General features: G+C 32.8%; 2 protein-coding genes across 2 annotated transcripts; one reads left to right on the forward strand and one right to left on the reverse strand.

Annotated features, from left to right (window-relative positions):
- Positions 1 to 4321: 4321 nt before the first annotated feature.
- Positions 4322 to 8501, reverse strand: Surf1 (surfeit locus protein 1). The gene is made up of 5 exons (XM_068762671.1): positions 8288 to 8501; positions 8053 to 8174; positions 7192 to 7389; positions 6868 to 7041; positions 4322 to 4622 (listed from the first exon to the last, which is right to left on the reverse strand). Exons 1-5 carry the CDS (start codon positions 8456 to 8458, stop codon positions 4406 to 4408), a joined length of 882 nt encoding a protein of 293 aa, XP_068618772.1. The 5' UTR covers positions 8459 to 8501; the 3' UTR covers positions 4322 to 4405.
- An 869-nt stretch (positions 8502 to 9370) lies between these two features.
- Positions 9371 to 20312, forward strand: LOC137919148 (uncharacterized). The gene is made up of 8 exons (XM_068762129.1): positions 9371 to 9464; positions 11729 to 11843; positions 13689 to 13859; positions 14684 to 14981; positions 16513 to 16713; positions 18603 to 18768; positions 19273 to 19400; positions 20020 to 20312. The coding sequence occupies exons 1-8, from the start codon at positions 9453 to 9455 to the stop codon at positions 20159 to 20161; spliced, it is 1233 nt and encodes a 410-aa protein (XP_068618230.1). The 5' UTR covers positions 9371 to 9452; the 3' UTR covers positions 20162 to 20312.
- Positions 20313 to 20708: the final 396 nt, after the last annotated feature.

The raw sequence follows: 20708 nt of genomic DNA on the forward strand, positions 1-20708 counted from the left end.
AGGGTTAAACTTGTTAAAACCACGAAATTCCAATAGGCATAAAGCAAGTGGCTCAGTGGAAATTATTCAGCTAATAGACACTATCTGATGTCTTCATAATTATTGTAACTTCAGCTGTAAGACGTCCACAGCTGGGCATGGAACAGTAGATATACATATATATATATACTTTTACAAAATCATTTCGCATTGTCTAAAGTCTTAGTGTCTGAGTAAAAGATTTATCTTAATTACAATGTGAAAGGGTAATAAATTAATACAATGTGTATCTTTAATATTTATTAGACAGGCGGTCGTCAATACAATGATATTATTTTTCGATAAAATTTGTTTACGTCCTCCCTCGAGGCCACATTTACATAATCGACATCATAAATAATTGAATTGAATATCGTTCACTGTCATTCTAAGGACACGGAATCGATTAGCGACCCACGTCGTATTTGCGACCGCCATTTTTTTTTCATAATTTTGACGCTACCCATATATTTTTAATTTCCCTTAAACATTTATTTAAATATAAAAAACAGTAACAATACTGATAATATTTTTTAATATTTTTTTATAGTTAACAAATTTTACTACGCGGTAATTTTATATTTATGGTAATTTTGTTTATATATCGCAAATAAAACAAAATGAAATGTTATCAAAGGTATTTTAATGTACTGCATATGCCCACTTTAGTTAATATTAAAAAAAATAAACTGTTTAATACGTTCTTCTATTATTAACATGGTGTAATACAAAATGGAGTAAACCATTTAGGTATACAATATTATTGTTCGTCGTAAACAAGTTTTGTGTTATACAAAAAAAATTATATATAAATACGCAAGCACGTTTAACTTTATAATATTCACAATTTAAAATAATCACCACCTTTAAGTACTATAAATTGAAAAGGAAAATTTTTCCTTAACTTTTTTTTTAGAAAGTAAACAGCACGGTCAAGTTTATTTTGAAGCAACGCACTTGTTATGCGACATATCATTGAAAAGGGCATATCAATCATAAAAATTAACATTGAAGTGACGCAGGAAACGAGGGGTGTTATTCCGATTTATTATTCAACTGCGTCTTGTTTTTATCACATGGTAATAGCAATCCCATCTCTTGTAGGTAACACTTGTCGATCAATACTGCACCTAACTGATCAATATGTATTAATATTGTATAACATGCTCCTCTACCTACCTAATGTTTATAAATATATAATATTATTGATCATATATTGGATAAATAATTCAATTTTACAATAATAATATCATTTGTGATACTACTAACATGCATAATGATTTAAACGCTGATATTATTTACGAATTTTGGATTTACAAAAATTATAATACGCATTTATTTAGACCAATAATTATAATAACTATATTAATGCGAAATAAACATTGCATAAACCAAAATCTGGAATACTTTTCGTATTTTAATTTATATTTGTAAAGGTTAGTTTTTTTATTCGGTCAAAGAAAATAAATATGTTGTTTTATTGTGATGATACTAAATAATTATCGTCTCAATAACTATATTGTCATGAGCCAAGCCTAAGTAGTTCAAGTCTACGATGTTACTTTCAACAGGTGTTTTCAAACATATTTATTCTTCAAAACAATAGCGGTCCATCCACTCTGTATATGTGTATTTATTAAGCATATTGGAAATGTTTGTGAATCAGTACAATGTTTAATAGCCTTGCAAAAACTCTACTACCGTCAAACCAGTGATCTATAAAGCCAAAACAAACCATACCAAAATTCATTTGGACTTACAGAGACACTTCCCTTTGTAACAGCTCGATCGGTGTATGACAGTAAATGTGCTCCTGAAAAGATTACAATAGGTTGTAATAATAAGAAAAATGTTTTCGTTTCTACGGAAATTTTAATGGTCAAAAATAATGTACAACATCTACGTTACATCAATCACAGACTACTTGACACCTAGAACTACAAATTGAAATAGTTGAAGATATAATCGTAATCGATAAAAGTTAAAACATCGATATTACATTTAAAAACTTATTTACGAAGTCAATTTTATTAATATGAAACAGTATGTCTATTTTTTATTTCATCGTAAAAGCGGAAAATTAAATTGTGTAATATAATAAATTTATCATCTAATTATTTTTTATTAGGATTGTAACACTATATTGATTCTGAAGACGAGATACAAGTTACGAATGGTGAATCCAATGAATATTACACAATATTTTTTTTCGCTGCTTACAAACTATTTCGAATAATTTTTAACATGTATTACACATAGATTTACTTAACCAATATTATGAGTCGTTTAACGAACAATGTATTGTGAGACATGGAGATTTTTTTTTAAAAATTGAGATAAAACAATTTAAGATTCCTCAGCAGCGTTAGCTGGTCTCCTCCTGGATTTTCGCAGACGGAAGCCCATGTTCTGCAGGACATGTCGCATGTAATCATGTTTCCATTTATAGACGCCTTTGTCCTCCATGATCTGAGTAAGTATTGTTACTGTCGGGAACTGGCGCTGTTTCTGATAGAATTGAGCAATTTCCCTCTTAATAACAATCTTCGTGAATGTATCGATCTTCAGCTCCCTCTCTGGTGGTCTCCTGGGCCTCACTGGCGAAGTGAATCTCTCATCCTCTGCCATGTTGTTGCCTTCCTCAATAATGGCATGCACTTTCCTCTGGGATATTCCGGTGATTTCGGAAATCTTTTTGGAAAGATCGATGTCGTTGCAGTGCTCGCATAGCGTGTTCGGTTTTCTCTGCCTATAGAACTTGTAGGCCCTATAGACCACTTCCTTTGTTTGGCTCGGAAGCTCTTCCTTCGGCATATTTATTTTTCAATTCTCCTTCGGGCGCTGAGCGGGAGGCGGAGGTGATACGTGTTGCTAGCAGGGGAGCCGACGCGCAACTAGCCCATAGATAGTCAATACAATGTACACGGGCTGAGGCGAAGTTTATGACACGCATCGATTTGCGCAGGGCTAGCTAACGTTATAAATTCCCGGTATTGATGGCTTGCCCTATACCCTCCCATGTATACTTGTCGATATTAACCAGTAACGTTCCTGTTTAACTATTCGATTATAACATCATCGATGCAATTACTATTGAATCGATATTTTTGCATCTTTGCTGTTTAATAATTGTTGCAATATATTTTGCAAAATTATTTATTTATTATCTTAAAGTTTTATTTAAATGTTTATTAAAATTACATGTTTAGTCGTTTTAATTTCTTTTATAAAACCTAAATAGATATAATGATTGAGATGATTTTGACACAAAAATCGATATTTATCGTGTTTATCATGTATTATTTTATTAAATATGTTGGATATACAGATTTTTTAATTTACAATAATATGAAATAAATAAAAACGCTTCTAACAGTGACTATATATTTCACTTACATTGCGTTACCAAATTTTTACATTGACCAAAAACTTTATCAAAACCTGTATATATATAAAAAATAAATTAATACTCATAGGAGAAACGTATCTTTTTTAATGATAAATAGAAAGTGATATTAAGAAATAAAATATTATTAGACATAAGATTTAATAACAAAATAGCTTGACTTTTTATATTCTGCATTCCTTTCTCCCACGTAAGATATCGATGTTTTCGTTCGAATTATAAAAGTATTGATTTATACCTACAATTTAGCGCTCCTGGGGATGCGTTCATTAATCGATTTCACCTTGAGGATTTAATATTATAAAGAACGGTGCCAGCGCTTGTCAATGCGTTGGCACTTAAGTTGATCGATATTAAAGTCGCTCACTTATACTGGGTTAGAGAATAAACCTGCCTAAATCATAATAAAATAAATTGATTAAACTGACTAGATTTATATAAGTAAAAATTTATTTCCGTATTTAGCTCTCTCACATAGATTTCTTTTATGAATTAATAAAATTGTTTTTTTCTGTTAAATTATGAAGCTTTTGTATACCGAAAACTTACAGAATATGAAATGTTTTTCAATTAATAACCTTTTCTTTCTAATAAGTAAATAAAACAGGATTTAGGTATAAATAAGGATATTTTTTAAACATATTTATTCATATACATAAGGACACCAGTATCTTTAACAAAGATATTATTAGTGTAATTCATATTTAGGCATCAAAATTATTATTTATTACAGATAATATTTAGAATGAAGATTAGATGAAACAGTAGATTCATTTAGTTTGGTATCTAAACAAATCTGTTTATAATATGTTTGTGTTTACAGTATTTGCAAAAATGGTTACTGTTCTGATAAATAAAACAAATAATTTATAAATATTTATTTAATCATAACACTAAACTAATTGCAACAATGTATTCTTATACAAATTTCATAAAACTTAAATAAGCACAGTTCAACATATACATTGCACTTGGACTATGTTACAACAATGGCAGCTTTCTGATAAAGTACCTATGCCACATAACCGCTGTGAAAGCTGATAGTGAATACCAAGTTACGAGGTATGAGAAGTGCTCATTCCTTAAAACAACCCGAGTTTGATTGGGAATCGGCCAGCCGTCGGGTGGGTCCATGATGCCGCGAGCATCCAGCCATACCGGTGCACATCCTAAGTATGCACTCATTTGATGCAGGTCTCTGAAAAATTATAACTTTATTAAAACTTTTCATAACTTGATAGCTTCATATCATCAAAGATATCTATATATTAGGGGATATATTATAATCCCTATGCTTGGCAGGTGGATTGGCAGTGTGGTATTATTGTACAGAGGAAACTGCTGCTCATCCTCTAGAAACTTATTTATGAGCAGTGGATATCTTGTACAATTAACACTCATAATGTGAATTCTTTAAGATTGTATCCCAGAAATCAAACTCGCAACCAACAATTACAAGTTTCAGTCTTCTACCACTTCTCAATCACTGCCAAATGAAAAGATTATAAATATTAATGAATCTCCATGGCACAGGTAGTTAATTGAAACTGAATTATAAAATGAAAGCGAATTGAAAGGATTTGCCGTTAAATGACAAAGGACAGATGAGCATGCCTTATATATATAAATAAAAATTACTTAAATTTTTATCCTGCAAGACCTCTGCTGCTGAGCTACCTACAATATTATTTATTAAATAGTTATAACATACATACAATGCAAAGTAATATTGAAAAATAATGTTTGGAAAACAAAATTTAAATTGTAGTTACTTTAAAGTTCTTCAGATGTATTTGTTTTGGATGAAGTAAGTGCTGCTAGCACTACGGGCTTTTACAGCTTCATTGGAACAGAGTTCATGGAACGGAAGGGTCGGAACTTTTCAAAATTAAAATAAGCTGTCATATTTCAGCTTCGATCACATTAATTGCATGTAGGAAGTGTATCTATCTACACGAGTTTATGTGTAGTGTAATGTATATTAGTGTACGGTTCTTCGCAACCAAGATCACTCGTCAATCTATAGTCGGATACTGATCCTATATCGTATCACTTTGGTTATTTTTATGTGAATTTAATTTATTTTTTTAATATATATTGAGCAGCTGGTGTGTATGCCATATAAAATATGACATAGCAATGATGGCAATATTCATTTAATAGTAATCTGTATTTTGTACAAAACCATGTAGAGAATAGACTATGTAGTCAACAACTGCAGTAGTTAGTTTATCTGTCTGACAGTTAACAGCACCTTTAGATTGAAATATGTATACAACAAAAATATTAACAAACAATACTAAATATTTAAATTAAAAATGAATAAGTTAAAAAGGCAAATTTAGAGGCAATCTATGACGAGAGAAGAACATTACCAATGCAATGCAAGTTATTTATAATATACAATAGGAACAGAAAGTAATATCTTTCTGTCGACAAATTTTATGTGAAACCGATTGATTTTTATCACTATGGCATTGAAAATTTGTATACTAGGATGGCATAAGGTTGTAGATAACAAAGGTGAATATATTGTAAATTAGAAATAAAAACTTGAGAAAGCGACATTAATTTTCGGTCCCCCTAATATAACATCAACATTCCTATATATCTCTGAATCTTGAATCAATCAATTCACACATATCGGAAAAGAATTGAAGTGTGAACTATGGTGTTGAACCCAAGTGTTAAGAAGTTATTCAAACCAAGGAAACCAAGACACATCATGTCCATTCTAGACCAACTGAAGGTCAAGACTAGGCCCTCCACAATATGTTAATTAGGACACATAAGTTATTTTAGCTACATTACCCGCAGACAACCAGATAACTTCTACAAATTACTGGCAGTAGGGACAATTGATAGTTGACTATCTACATCAACATAGTGGACTATCTCCTACCCGCTAGTCTGATCAAGGCTGTAACTGGATTCTTCATCATTACTGCCCTGAGCAAAGCAAAGAATAAGAATGCATGGAAACAGTTTGTCATCAATTTAAGGTGTTTCTTGACATGATCTTTGTGTCCGAAAGACAGATGAAGAGTGACAAAAAAAGGATCAAATCTGTTGAATGCCTATACATGTGTGTCCAAACTCCCTGGGTGCATAAGAGTCAGATCTTGCCAAAATAAAGTAGGCTTTATAATATCTAATCACCTTTACAGTAACAGTTTAAAATCCCTTGCCCTGGATGTACAAACCACAAAGCATATCCAGACCGGACCAGATCATAAACAATAGTATTTCATTTATCATTTTAAAAAAATTGTTCCGGACAGGTGCCATGTTGCGGCCCACAAAGGGTTAACTGCTACTTGAGAATGGCATACTTTGCAACAAAATTTTCAAACAGTTTTGAAAACAACACTTTTGAAAAGAGATTCTTTTCAAAAGTGAATACATGGCCAACACTACTAATATATATTTCAATGTAGACTTACCGGTACAACCAAGATCCTTTTTCTGGATGATTTTTTGGCATAAATGGGCTACGATTTTCTGTTAATCTAACCACACCAGTCAACTCCAATTCACCCTGAACCATTGATGCCTGGCGCTTATCTTTGTTACGGAGGCTTTGAGGTATCCAACCACGGTTTATCAATATAACATCCCTGCAAAAACATATCAGTATGATCAATTACTGTAAAAAATAAATAAATTATGTTCCTCTATATCACAATGATTTAATCTGTATCAAATAGTTTTTATCTAATACATAAAAGAAAGCAAAGTATTTACAAAGGTTTTAATAGAATAATTACCCAGTGCTGGAAAGTTTGAAAGGAGTTATTACCAGCCATCCTTGATTCTTTTTAGGATCGGATATAAGAGACCCAGTTCTCGGTACACTGGCATCCTGTTCTATAAGAGCCCTTGGTCCTATGAGGATTTCTTTGTCATGAATAAATTCACCGCGGACTTTTACTGGCATGTATTCCATATTGTTTAGTTCCTTAAAACTGTGAACAATACAAATTCAGAAATTATAAAAACTTTGCAAGCATATAATTACTTATTAATTTTTGTGCCACTCTATTAGATTTGTTATACACTTAAGTTTTAACATAGTAATACGTAAAATTATTGTACAATGTTTATTACATGGCCCCTGTAAAGGTTGTAGGATGCTGGATGCACACCGCTACTCTTCTGAAATCTATAACGGAGGCTTATGTTGAGAAGTGGATGCACTCATGGCCAATTATAACTGACAACTATAATTATTGTAATCAAAACTTGTAATTAATAAAAAAAGATCTACAAATTTCTTATTTGGGTCATCTAAATGAGAAAGAACACTACACTACCTCCCTTACTCGGAGGGGATTTTTCTGGAGTTGCACTATGCCTTTTTGATGTTAAATTTTTGATCTGAGTATGGAGCACCCTACTGGCATCCTTATTTCCTGAGAAATATAATCCGGATCTCTCCAAAGTCAGAGTGAAGTGGTACTTACTCAGTTCACATTCTTTATCAACCACATTTTAGCTGTCTAACAGGTGAGTTGGTGATCAAAAGCAGAGTAGTAACCGATAAAAAAGTTACACATTATTTTTCAACATTTTTCTTATATTCTGATATAACTGGGTTAACCTATGAACTAATAAGATTTGTAACTTACTTTGATGGCATTTCCACTGGGTAGGCATTAGACTTTGCTTGTAACATGTCCACCAGTTCCAACTTCCATTTTAAACGATAAACTTGCCAACAGCCAAGTCCAAAAGACGTGACTGGGATTACCTGTAACATTTTATTAATACTGTTCATAAATCATAATTAAGATCCAAGATCACAAATTCTAGATATAAACACACATACATATGGCTCTAAAAATTATAACTACGAATTCGTACCAGTAAGATCCATTTTATAAATTCTCCACCTTCTTCTTTCTTTTGCTTTTGTGATTTTAAGATATTCGCGTAAGTTGTATTTGGTCTAACAAATTTTATTATTACACTTTGATTCCTCGAGCGGCATAACTTTGTGAGATTTTGCGAAAGTTTAAATAGATTATTTAACATTTTTACCGAATTATTTCTGAAATCTTTTCCATCAAAATACTATACACAGAACTTTTTTTTTTTTTGAGAAAACGTCAAACACCAGATACCACAGAGCCATCTTTTTTATGAATCCTCGGTAATCTTGGAAATAATGTTGTATAGTAATTAAATTGTCTCAAAATTTTATTTTTATTCCTTTTTAATTTTGATTTGAAATAATTTAAAATTAAATTTTACTAGGTTTTTGAATCAAAATCATAAATTATATAAAAAGCATTTTGAAGTGTAATGATGGATATTACACAGCTAATTAAAATAATAATGATTCATAATATGGGTAATGTGGCTTGAATATAGAAAATAAAATATAAATGTAAGTTAAAAAGTTAACATACATAACCTAAAAAAAAAATCTTATGTATGTCTTATGTATGCACCTCTTAGTATTATCCATCTTAATAGTGCCCGTAATTAAAACACATTTAAATACAATGTATAAATTTTGTAATTTTACATACTAAAACAGAACAGAAATATTTCTTCGTGACAAAGAGACGTCAGTTGTCTAAACCTTTTACTGTTTGATAGGAATAGGAGACCGTCGCGCTTAGTCACTTAGTCACTAGTATAAGGAATAAGAATAATAAAGAATAAGGAATTCAGTCACTAGTATAAGCGCCATGAATACCGAGAGGAGATTTCGGAGGCAGTCACTTTTAAAAAAAAGTTAGTTCCTACGGTCGGATTAACGGTAGTAAAACTAACACAGAAATAAAACCAAATAGTTCTATATTGAGCTATTTATATTACCGCTTAAGGTATAATTTGTAAACGCTATCCTGTAGATGTGTACCTAAATAAACATTCAATAACAAGTATAAATTTTAGTTAAAGATATTTTATGTAAAAAGTTAATATGGTAACACTGATAAAGGTGACGATTGCGTCTACGCAATCATTTTCGTAAATCCGCAGACGGTTTTTACATGTACAGATAAGCACTCCTATCATCATGGAGAACGCTGTAAGTAGATTTTTTTTAATCACTGTAATTATTATTAATTTAATTTAAATAATCGTCTTAATATCATATTAATTAATAAATTAAAAAAATATATCTTTATAAAATAAAACGAAAATTTATTTAGATAATTATAATGTATTTCAAATGCGATTTATTATTAATTAGATTTTTAGATTATTTAATCATTACTAGATTAGTTAGAATAAAGAAATGTTATCGGATATTATATCATATCGTAGATACGAAACACCTGAGTAACTACAAATTTCTTTACAAAAAAAAAACTAGTTAACCATATGTTACGATCATTTCATTTTAAGGTTTTAAAGTTAATTTATGTAAAAGAATGACATCAGCCCATAAAATTATTCCTTCATCGATCGATTCACTAAATAAATACTAATTTAAGATTTTAATTTAAGATCTAAGTTTTTTAATAGGTATACTATAAATCATGATGGATATAAAATCCTTATGACTAATTCGAAATTTAAATAAAAAGCTTTTTGAAAATAAGAATGCCTTTATTGTCTGGCGTACGTGAACCTGTCATGCAGGAAAGAAGCCAGCATTATCCGCTAGGACTTTGATGTACTATGCTATCGGAAGAGCCACTCTGGCTGGAGACAATAATGACCACAGCAGATGGAACGCCTACGCCATCAACGATAAGGGAAGGTACTCTGAAGGCTCTCAGACCAACTAAACTTTGAGGCAATCGGATCAATAGAAACCAAGCGCTATCCTAGCGTAGAAGGACGTTCACCAAAAGTACTTGTTATAGCAATTTTAATATACGTATATACCTTGGTCATATTTCGACTGGGCGCCGCTAAGCACGGCATCACAACGACTAAAACCGCTATCAATTGCCACAAAGTCAAAAAATCTCTTCTCAAAGTGTCAATTCCAACCGACGCTAATTTCAAATTCATCACTTCGACATCGATGAACTAACAAGACAATCACATCGAGGATTACTTGAAATAGTTCTCAGATGAAAATAACTTACAATGGTCTCTGGCCAGACGGAATAAGATTGCAAGTATATATTTCCTCATCCAAACAGAACCTCACGTATATGCGTTAACTCCAGGGTGAATCTAGGGAGCGCATGGCCCAAGTTTGGACGAGAGATGGAACGACACCATCTTAGAAATCACACCGTACCATCTTCTGGAAGATTGCCAAAATCCTCAAACATATGTTCGACCATACCACCACACTGACGCCTGAATAATCCTACTTCAGCCGTGCTGGTAGAAAAAAAAGCCGAATGCTTGGCCGACAGCTTACACTAGCAATACACTCAGCATTCTACCCGTGTATCAGAAGTAACTCTTAATGGAGGACCGTGAAGTCTAAAGGTGCTATTGGGAGCCTTTGAAGATGTCATCAGCGATTTAGGCCCGCGTAAAGCGCCGGGCTCCGATGACATTATGGTATAAAAAGGCATATTGGCCCATGTTCTTGTTTTGAACGCGGCAATGACAACGGAGTATTCCTCAAATCGAAGAGTTCGGAAGTCATAGGCTTCTTGAAGACCTCCAAAACCAAAACCAATTCCACGTGCTATCGACCCATTAGTCTCGTCAAGACCTTTTGGGAAAATCTACAAAAGATTAGAAGATTCCTGGACGCCAAAGAACTCCCTGTTCCCGCCAAAAACTTCTGTGCATAAATACACTGAACTTTGTTAAAAAAAGGGGAAAAAAACGATACAAAAGTGTGGTAATAGCTGCTTGAATAAAGATATTTTGAAATCAACGATGTAAAAACCGTAATAATTACAAAAATTCCATATAAAGGCATACTTATTTACATTTAGTTTTGACGTCACTTTCCGTAGGTAGATATCCATCTATTCCGATAGCTGGTTATAAAATATAATCAATAATTATTTTAACCCCTAGAGATTTGTTTTTTATAATTACTAGAAGAAGATTTTATTTTATTAATTTATTAAGCTCGGTTAGACACAGTTATTGAAATCAAATATAAAACATAACCTAAATGCACTTTGAGCGCCATCTTTATAATTAGACAGATTTGATAAATAATATAAAGTAAAAAAAAATTAATAATAATTAATTGATTATTTTAAAATAAAAAAATTAATATAATTTATAGTTTAATTAATGATAAACCGTTTAATAACATTTTAGAAGTTATTTTTTTAATATTTTTTTGGCGGCCATCTTTGGAAGCCGATTTGCGTATTTTTACGTTATGCGATGAGTACATTATAATTTTATATTTCGCAGTGGATAGATTGGTTAGTCAAAATAAATAACATCCAAACGTTGTGGGAGGCTCAACCCACATACTTGATAGCGCAGGCTTCATACTGCCTGGCGGCATTGGTCACTTCTATACACGGTGAGTAAAATTTTTTTTTGTGTAATCAAATGATTCAATATGCGAATGTATTGTTAAGTACTGTGGATTCTAACTCGAAATGAAACACCACTGGTTCACAAGGAGTCTTTTATTCACAAATCAGATGGTTACCCTACTTCAACATAAAGTATATTTTCGCATAGTCTAAACTTCGCTTTCAAATCGATCAAGAAATCACAGTCCAAATAACTTACCAAATCGTCACTTTGTATCACTGATCTTATATCTTAATCTTATAACTCTAAAAATTACACTGAACTGACATGGGCAATACACCTATTTATACTAAGAAGAAGGTTCTAGTAAGTTCGAGATAGTAATCAGTTAGAATTTCCGAGAACCATATACAAAAATTTATAAGTAACTTTAGGGTCACGCGTGTTCTTGATCCTAGGGTTCCGTGTTTATTGTTTAGAGGGTTCTGTAACTCGTGCTATGTAACAGTATCATATGTTATAAATTTAGTTCGTAACTGATAGCACTTTTGTAAAATATATTGCAAATGACTTTCTTATACACCTTAACCTGTGTTTGTGTGGTCATTGGTAATCAAGAAAATAATTTTCTGTGTTTTCAATAAAAATGGCTATCAAAACATATACAACTGTCTAATGAATATGGCACAGAAAAAATTCAACTCTTTACCAGTGTCTAAGACGACAGCGTTTTTGCGTCGGGCTCAAGTACAAGCGATTAGCGTATATATACTCCAGCAGCGATGATGATGATACGTGTATTACGATTGGAAGTAATTTACCAACCAAGGACGTTGGAAAGAAAAATAATAGCCAAGATTGATTTTGTATTCTTATGTGTATAAAGATTATTTACAACTTACACGACCTTAACACAACGGCAGCGACATCATCACTGATGGCGTCCGAATTTAAATCGGCGTTCGATATTTGAATTCGAACGCCTGAGAATTATTTTACATGAAAGTATTGTGGCTGTAGTGGTCAGACATACAAATAAAGTTCGCTTATTGTTACACTATGAAGGATAATGTTAAATGTAATGTTTCGGTTTAATTTCTAAATTAGACTTTTTAAAATATTTTTACATTGTGTTGTGAAAACTTTTTTTACAGCTACACGCGAATTTTTTTCTCGATTTTTGTATTAATTTTGTTATGTGCGGTGCGTGTCGCAAATGATTGCGAATGAGACGTTTATTTAAACTCGATTGTGCTCAGTTAGAGTCCAAAAAGCAATGCTATAGGTAAATATACATTCACAACTTAGATCTCCACAGAAATAATATAATCATATTGTAATAAGTCCATAGTTTTAGTAGTCACTCATTGTCGTTATAATTTAAAATAGCTTTTAACTGTCTACATAGCACATGTCAAAAAACGTGTTATTTAGTATTTAACATTGTCACACGAAGAAATGGCGCGAAACCTAGGTCATACGTCAGTGTCAATTTTGACAGTACATATTTTTTTTGGTTATTTCTTCCTTATTAAATTTATTGTTAAAGGGAATGCGCACAGAATCCAGATATTTTTTTTAACACCAAGGGTATACAATACGTATTTATTGTATCATTAATATAATTAATTGTGATGGAGATATTAATTTATTGCATCTGTTGATACTGTAATTATTATTTATAATGTGCAACAATGTTTAAAACCTTGTCCAAATAAAGCTATTTTCAATTTTTTTTTCAATGTATTCTTTTTTATTTTTTTGGGGCTGTGCGTCTACCTTGAGATTTATTTTAAGTTTAAAAGCCCTTGGGAAGTCTCGTCTATGGCTGCTACATTTAAATTAATATGTTACAAACAATGACTTGCCGTTTTTAATTTTTTTTTAGCTTTTAAAAATGGCGGCCGATGGCCATACTTGTGGTTGGCTACCGTTTTACATGGATTATTCACGGACAACTTCTGGAGCATAGCTTTGCCGGAGTACGATAACTTCTGGCATTCCACGACACCTGTAATGTTCCTGGGATCGAGATTGCCTCTTCACATAATATTCTTGTGTGAGTTATTTTTTTTATTACATTAGTATTACACATGCTTGTTTAAATATACAAACTGATACACTGGAGGCGATTTGAATGCGAAGAAAATGAATGAAAAAAAGGATGAAAGGAGAAAGTGAAATAAAAGAATCATCACAATAAATATTAAAGTGATTCTATATGAAACCTGAAAAATTTATAAAATCCTTGAAATTAATGCAAATTTGTAGTCGTTTCAAGTTTCTTTCGCTATTTTTTTTAACTTCCCATACTGTTACACTAGTATGAATTGTTATTTTAAATGTATTTCACTCTACTCAAAATGCCTTGTGTAAATATTTAAGCAGGTTTTATTGTAATTTCGAATGTTAAATTAATATTATATCCGTTATCTATTTCATGAAAGTGGAAATGAATATAACTATTTTACAAATGAGGAGTTGACATTACAGTAATTTGTTCGCGGTACGCGACGCTAGCGCCACCCATATATGTCATAAATTGGACAGAAACAATAATGTCCCTAATAACAGGGTCCATATAAAAAAACTGAAGACAGATTTCTTAAAGTCGACGAAGGAGAATCTTTGAGGGTCTGTGTCCTATACACGTTTTATCGCTGATGATGTTAATAACATACATAACAGTACATTTTTATTTATATTATTTTTAAATTTTATTTAATTTAAAAAGATCGATATTTCGTTACCCGTATAGGTATAAGTTGAAGGTCCATTTAGCCTACCTCGGCTGCGTCTGCCGCCATCAGTTCCACTAGCGATATCCCGTGCCTACTGCTACCACAAATTAACAATTGTTTATATAGACTTTGATTATTTCAGATCCGACCTTTATATATCACGCATCGTACGCTGTATCAAAGTTAAATTTGCCGTCGTACGCGGAACCATTTGCCGCCGGCTTGCTGGTGGTTCTCATAGACATACCCTACGACATAGTGTCCGTTAAATTTGTCCATTGGACCTGGCACGACACGGATCCGAATATCTTCGACCGCCATTACTGGGTGCCGTGGAACTCCTATTACTTCCATGCGTCATTCACAGCGAGTTTCTATTTCATATTTCACGCATCAAGAAGATTTTTCGCGCCAAACGAGGAAAAATGGTCTTCGGGCAAGTAAGTGTAATCATACATTTGGTATTAACTTCGATTTTTAAATCTAACGTTCTAAGTTTGAAATGTATAATATACAGTTTTGAAAGTGAAACAAAGCGACTTTAAATAAAATGTCATTCCAGACTTAAGACGTTCACAGTTGGAATTAACTCTGTGATCAAATCATAAGGAGGAATATGTTTACAAAATGTAAATTCTTTATTTATACTTCCAAATCAAGTGATCTCTGTCCGATAAAACGAACTTTTACTAACGCTTTCTAGTTCTCGAAACAATCAGATTAGTTATTTTCTGGAATAGCCTTCTAGATCTTCTTTTCGGTTTATATCTCCTCGTGTCAAAACGGTGTACCCGCATTGGATTTTTAAGTTTGCTGAATAGCAATAACGCACGGAGCCAAATCAAGTGAATACGGTGGTTGCAGAACGATATGAGTCGAGTTTTTGTCAAAAAGTCATAAATGACCACTGCAGTATGACATCGAACAATCGAGACTTGATGTGTTTGAGACACAAAACATACTTGAAAATGGTGTAGGCAGAGCCAAATGATATTTTAACTTTTAACAGACGCTTGGCAAATGTATAACATTCCTACCAAGTTAGGGAAAAAAATATCTGCCTTCCTAAAGACCAGGAGTTTTAAATGACTACTATTTAATTTTACTTTTTGATCACAGATTAGTAACTATTGGGCTTCTTGGTAGGTTTTTCACGATTACCTCAACATTTGCATCATTGCGAATGAATAAAAATTTACTTAATTTTTGTTTGTTTGTTTCAAAGTCTCGATCTGAATCCAAATTTGAATATTATAAAGGACGCTATTAAAATTATATCATCTATACATTATGTTTGTTAAATTATATTATATATATCTTTGGGAACTATAAAACATATAAACAAGTAAGAAAAGGACCAATATTTAGCCACTTCCGTACATGCAGTGGTAGTCGTGCAACAAAGTGCACCGCCCGCCAGCCCGCTGATAAATGCGCATGCGGCAAACAATGCGAATCACACAACCGTCACCGCCAAATCACTCAACACGTGTTTCACCCCTCCACGGGGCATCTTCAGGAGTTATGTTACACCGATTAGTGCCAAACACTCTGTGTGACTACCACTGCATGTGCGGAAGTGGCTAAATATTGGTCCTTTTCTTACTTAGGATGGATTTCCGCGAGGTAACGCCTGATTCCATTAAATACATATAGACAAGTCAAATTTAAGGTGTAAAAATGTTTGCACCTTGAATCAATGATGCAACTCTATAGTTAGGATGTATAATTGATAAAAACGCCATTTTTTCGTCGACGGCACTTCTTGATGACAAGTTAGGAAAATCTAGCTAAAGCAGGGGCAGCCAAGATTCTTGATGAGTTGTGATTTTTATACCACTCATTGATTTCCAAAAACAGTTTTTATTTATGGCAGCGTAGAGTAACTGTATCGGGTCCAAGAGATCAGGGATTACCGAAGTTGTCCAGTGGTACTAGCAGTCAAAAATAGCAGTTAATTTTTTTTTTCAGAAAATCCGCCGAGTGGAAGTCTGTGATAATTTCTTCTCTCCTGGGAATGCCGGGCGGTATACTTCTATTCGTAACAATTTACCATCCTCTCCACGACATTTGGAACGTACACGGCGAAGTCACTTTCTTCATGCTTTGCTCTATTTTCTCCCTTATCGTTTTCATTGGATTACTGAACAGAAGTGATAAGGCGAATGAACCGTGAGTAAATTTTTAATGTATTTTATATTCACTCTCAAATATATGGTTTCATGCGCTTAAAATAAATTTTATTAAACAGAGGAATAACGTAAATTAGGCTTTTCAAAAAAGAACGTTGATTAAAATTTTTGACATATTTACGAAATGGCGGTGAAATATCCGCCATCTTTAATTAAATCGAATTATCAGGCGGCCATTTTTTCTGCTAAATTTTAAACTTCATAAGGTATTTTTTTGTTTAAAAATTAAAATAGGATATTTATTTTATTCAATGATTGCATAACGTTGGTGTAATACAGCATAACAATAGATATATTGCAGTAACACAAGTGTTTAACCGTGGAATTGTTTGCATTACATTTATTTACACAGATGGTAATTTTAAACACCTGAATGTATATTACGTCTATGATAGTTAAAATTAATTGTAAATTGTTCATCTCTTTGGTACCATTATCTATCAGGTAACAGTGTAGATTCATACTGAAAAAAGACAGTATTCCTTTTAATTATTTTGATTTTTAAGTAATTTTATTTCTGTTTTGCAATTAGTAATTTGATTGGAAATAATTGACATTAGCCATATTTATAGATCCTTTTATAGATCGATTATATATAAAAGAAAGAAAATCAGAATTTTGTAGTCTCGTCCGGTGTCGACAGATGGCGCTAGTTGTTTGTAAACGTATAAAAAGGGCACCGCGCGGCAGAATCGTCATTTATAAAGAAGACTCGACAACGGCGCGACGTGTACATACGTTGTGTCGTTGTATATATACAAATGAGATTTCTACAGAGTAACTTATCACTACATCTCTAGGTCAAATATTCCTTTCGCCAAGAAAAGAGTTACGAGTGCCACGATACATGCTTAATGAAGATCTGCATGTAGACTTTGAACAGCCACCGATGGCTCAGTTCTAAAAACGACCATCGCTTTGACTCTGCCGCTAAACACGTTTTAAACACGCTTGTTGATTGTTGCTGTTGCCACCTACTAAAAAATCACACCCGGCATTCAGACGCTGGGGCGTCCTGAGACTGAGACATGAGTCTTCGGACGACGCGACGTCTTGAAGACAGACTTCATAAGAAAATACAGCTGTTCTAAAACCAACCGTCCTCGACGGTATCGAGGTTAGCTTGTGTAGCACTCCTTCTCTTACCATTAATGTGGTAATAGCAACAGACCAGGCCCAGGATCTATTCTTTCGGGTACCCCGGAGTGACTAAACTGATATTATCGATCAGTCAACTTCAATGAATCTAATAACTCCATAGAGTGACCTCCTAATCCAGTCAAATAACAGTACGTAGCGACCCGTGCCGTGGATCCTCAAGGAGTCGTTGAACTTAGTTACCTTAAAAGATTTCTTAGACTAGGTGCCTTCAGCTCCCTGCCATCTCGAAGCTGTGGAATCTCCATAAGCAGCAGAGCAATCCAGTTAAAAAAGTCATCCGGACGCTTGAGAGCGTTACTAGTTCTCGAGTAAAGGTTCCTGGAGGTATATTGTTGTAGGATACCTATAACCAAAGAGTTTGGGTGTAACTGACTCCATTATTTTGTTAGCGGTATGTTGTGAACGCCATCTAGTTGAAACTACCTAAACTATATTAACATTTTATCGATAACAAAGTTCTTCAACAAATTGCCGAACAAAAATTAAATCAATGTCATAGAATTGCAGAAGTTAAGTGTATATATTTAAATAATTAGAAATTATGTTGTAATCGTAAAAAGTAAATGAAAAATAATTGTGTACATAAGACATATTTGGTGTTTTTTTATTGTAAATTAATTTTGGAATGGAATAAAGTTAAATAATCCTGTTTACAGTAAAAAAAACTAAATCAATTTGATAATATTCTTCTTTTCTAATTATTTACAGTCTTTCGTTTATGGACTATGTCATGGTCATTCAGCTGTCGTTGCACTACGCCATCTATTGGATTTTCGTGGTATTCTTTTCACCGGAGCGCGAGAGATCTTATGGCCTGCATGAACCGGTGGGACCCTGCAATGAACTTTCATCTCTAGTCACTGCATTCGGACAGGTCTGTAATTTAAATATTAAAAGAGATATATTAAATTCAGTTATTCTTTGTGTTTGTATTTGCCATTGTAGCAACATTACGCCATCGTCAGCGGCGCATCGAAAAGGGGAATCCTACAGAAATAAAATTCTTTATTTAAATCGGTATTAAGGGAGCAACATTACGTCATCCTCAGCTGTGTATCGAAAAGGGGAATCGTACAGAAATAATAAATATGATAGAAGCTCTAATGATATTCACTTCTACTTCGAACTTCGTGTTATAATATAAATAAACTTGTTGTTCTCCCTATTTGCAATCAATTTGTATCATATTTTTTCATTAGAAAACGTCAGGCCAATATCTTCTGGCAGTATAAAGTCTACAGGGGCACACTTTATTTATTATTTCTGAATTGATTTTTGGACAAGTTATATCATATATTAATTGGAAGCAATTGTCCTATACATATATGTTGATTAAAATATAATTAAAATTAATAAATATATATTTTTTTTAACACAGACACTATACCGACGGAAGTACCTATGTATAGATGATTATGACGAAAAATATTTCGATTTTAACTGCACGGGAGCAATAAGACCTGGGCACGGCGCATCTAAATATCTCATTTGCGGAACGCCTTTTGAGTGAGTATTTCTTTTTTTATTTAAGAAACTTTGATGCACGTTGTTTAATGCGTTTACAATATTTACGATATTTATTATGTTAAATAAGACAAGTATAATTTCACGGAGTTTTCAGCACCGTGAACTCAGCTCTGAGGAAGTAAAAGCCCCCGGGCTAACAGCATTAATATCAAACGAGAACAAGCAATATATGTAGGAACTCTGTAGTTTCGTGCGGCGTCGACAGATGGCGCTAGTTGTTTGTAAGTGTATAAAAGGGGCACCGCGCGGTAGAATTGACATTTACAATGAAGACTCGACAACGAAAGGACATACAGTACCCGGCGATAAATATAATTTTTAAATAAATGCTAATTTCGGCTTTGTACAGCATTATCTCTGTCCCACAGTACTTATGTGACGTTTTCTCATTCGTATTTCTTGCGATAGAGATGACGCTCTACTAAGTTGAAATTAGCCTGTTGTCTCTTTCCAAAAGTCGATATGCAACATTTATCGCTGGGTACTGTATGTATATATATTGGAGCAGACTTATTTCCGGCAATGGACCTTTTGTGACTATAATATGCGATAAAATATAATAACAGCTGCGTAATAGTTCAAACGAATTTGTTTTCAGGAACCGCGTCGAGTACATTGCCGTTGTATCTACGATACTGATCGTTGCTGCCGGTGTGTTTTACGGAATTTATTTCAAAACTACAAAATCGGTGAAAACTACCGCAATACCTGTTAAGAAATCTAAAAAGAAGTTGAATTAGTTTAAAATCATAAATATATTTTTCTCTGTTTTAACGACCTGAGATAATACGACATGATTATGTCATCGATATTTTTTAAGAATTCACTTTGTGAAATACTGTTTGATTAAATTTATAATTAAAGACGTTAAATAAAGAATTAATTATGGTCCGTTTAAATTTTTTTAATAACCAGATATATAATATAAATTGATCAATATCATTTTTTTTACTAGATGAATTTTGAAATTTTGGATATATAAAGTTTTTTTCTTAGTATGGCAATACCCAACTTTCATATTTTCCCTATAGTCCCCGTATTAAGCTAAACAATTTTGTCATACATTGTTTTAACGTCCCGCCTATACCCTCGGCTGTGGACAACAAAACGTGAAAAAATAAAAATTAGCTTCTGCGGCAGGTATTACCAATTACCATAAAAACAGTCAAATGTCATTCTTTTCATTGAAAATAAGTTTCCTTCTAATTTTTATGTTTTTGGATTGAAAACTTTTTTTTTAAGTGTGTCAATACAAAATTTTCTTTACCATCGTAAACTACTTAAAAG

Source organism: Battus philenor, unplaced genomic scaffold (assembly GCF_028537555.1).
Source record: "Battus philenor isolate CCGP_79_NKW_IND1 unplaced genomic scaffold, ilBatPhil1.0.hap1 SCAF_1, whole genome shotgun sequence".
In the NCBI taxonomy this organism is placed as follows: Eukaryota; Metazoa; Arthropoda; class Insecta; order Lepidoptera; family Papilionidae; genus Battus; species Battus philenor.

Excerpts from the sequence above, each read along its gene's own strand:
- Surf1 (XM_068762671.1), bottom strand. The coding sequence starts at position 8,458 with ATGTTAAATAATCTATTTAAACTTTCGCAAAATCTCACAAAGTTATGC. Across the intron at positions 8,175-8,287 it reads TTATAAAATGGATCTTACTG|GTAATCCCAGTCACGTCTTT; the intron begins GTACGAATTCGT and ends AAAATGTTACAG. Across the intron at positions 7,042-7,191 it reads TTCAAACTTTCCAGCACTGG|GGATGTTATATTGATAAACC; the intron begins GTAATTATTCTA and ends ATGTTTTTGCAG.
- LOC137919148 (XM_068762129.1), top strand. Across the intron at positions 11,844-13,688 it reads ATTGGTCACTTCTATACACG|CTTTTAAAAATGGCGGCCGA; the intron begins GTGAGTAAAATT and ends ATTTTTTTTTAG. Across the intron at positions 18,769-19,272 it reads TAGTCACTGCATTCGGACAG|ACACTATACCGACGGAAGTA; the intron begins GTCTGTAATTTA and ends TTTTTAACACAG.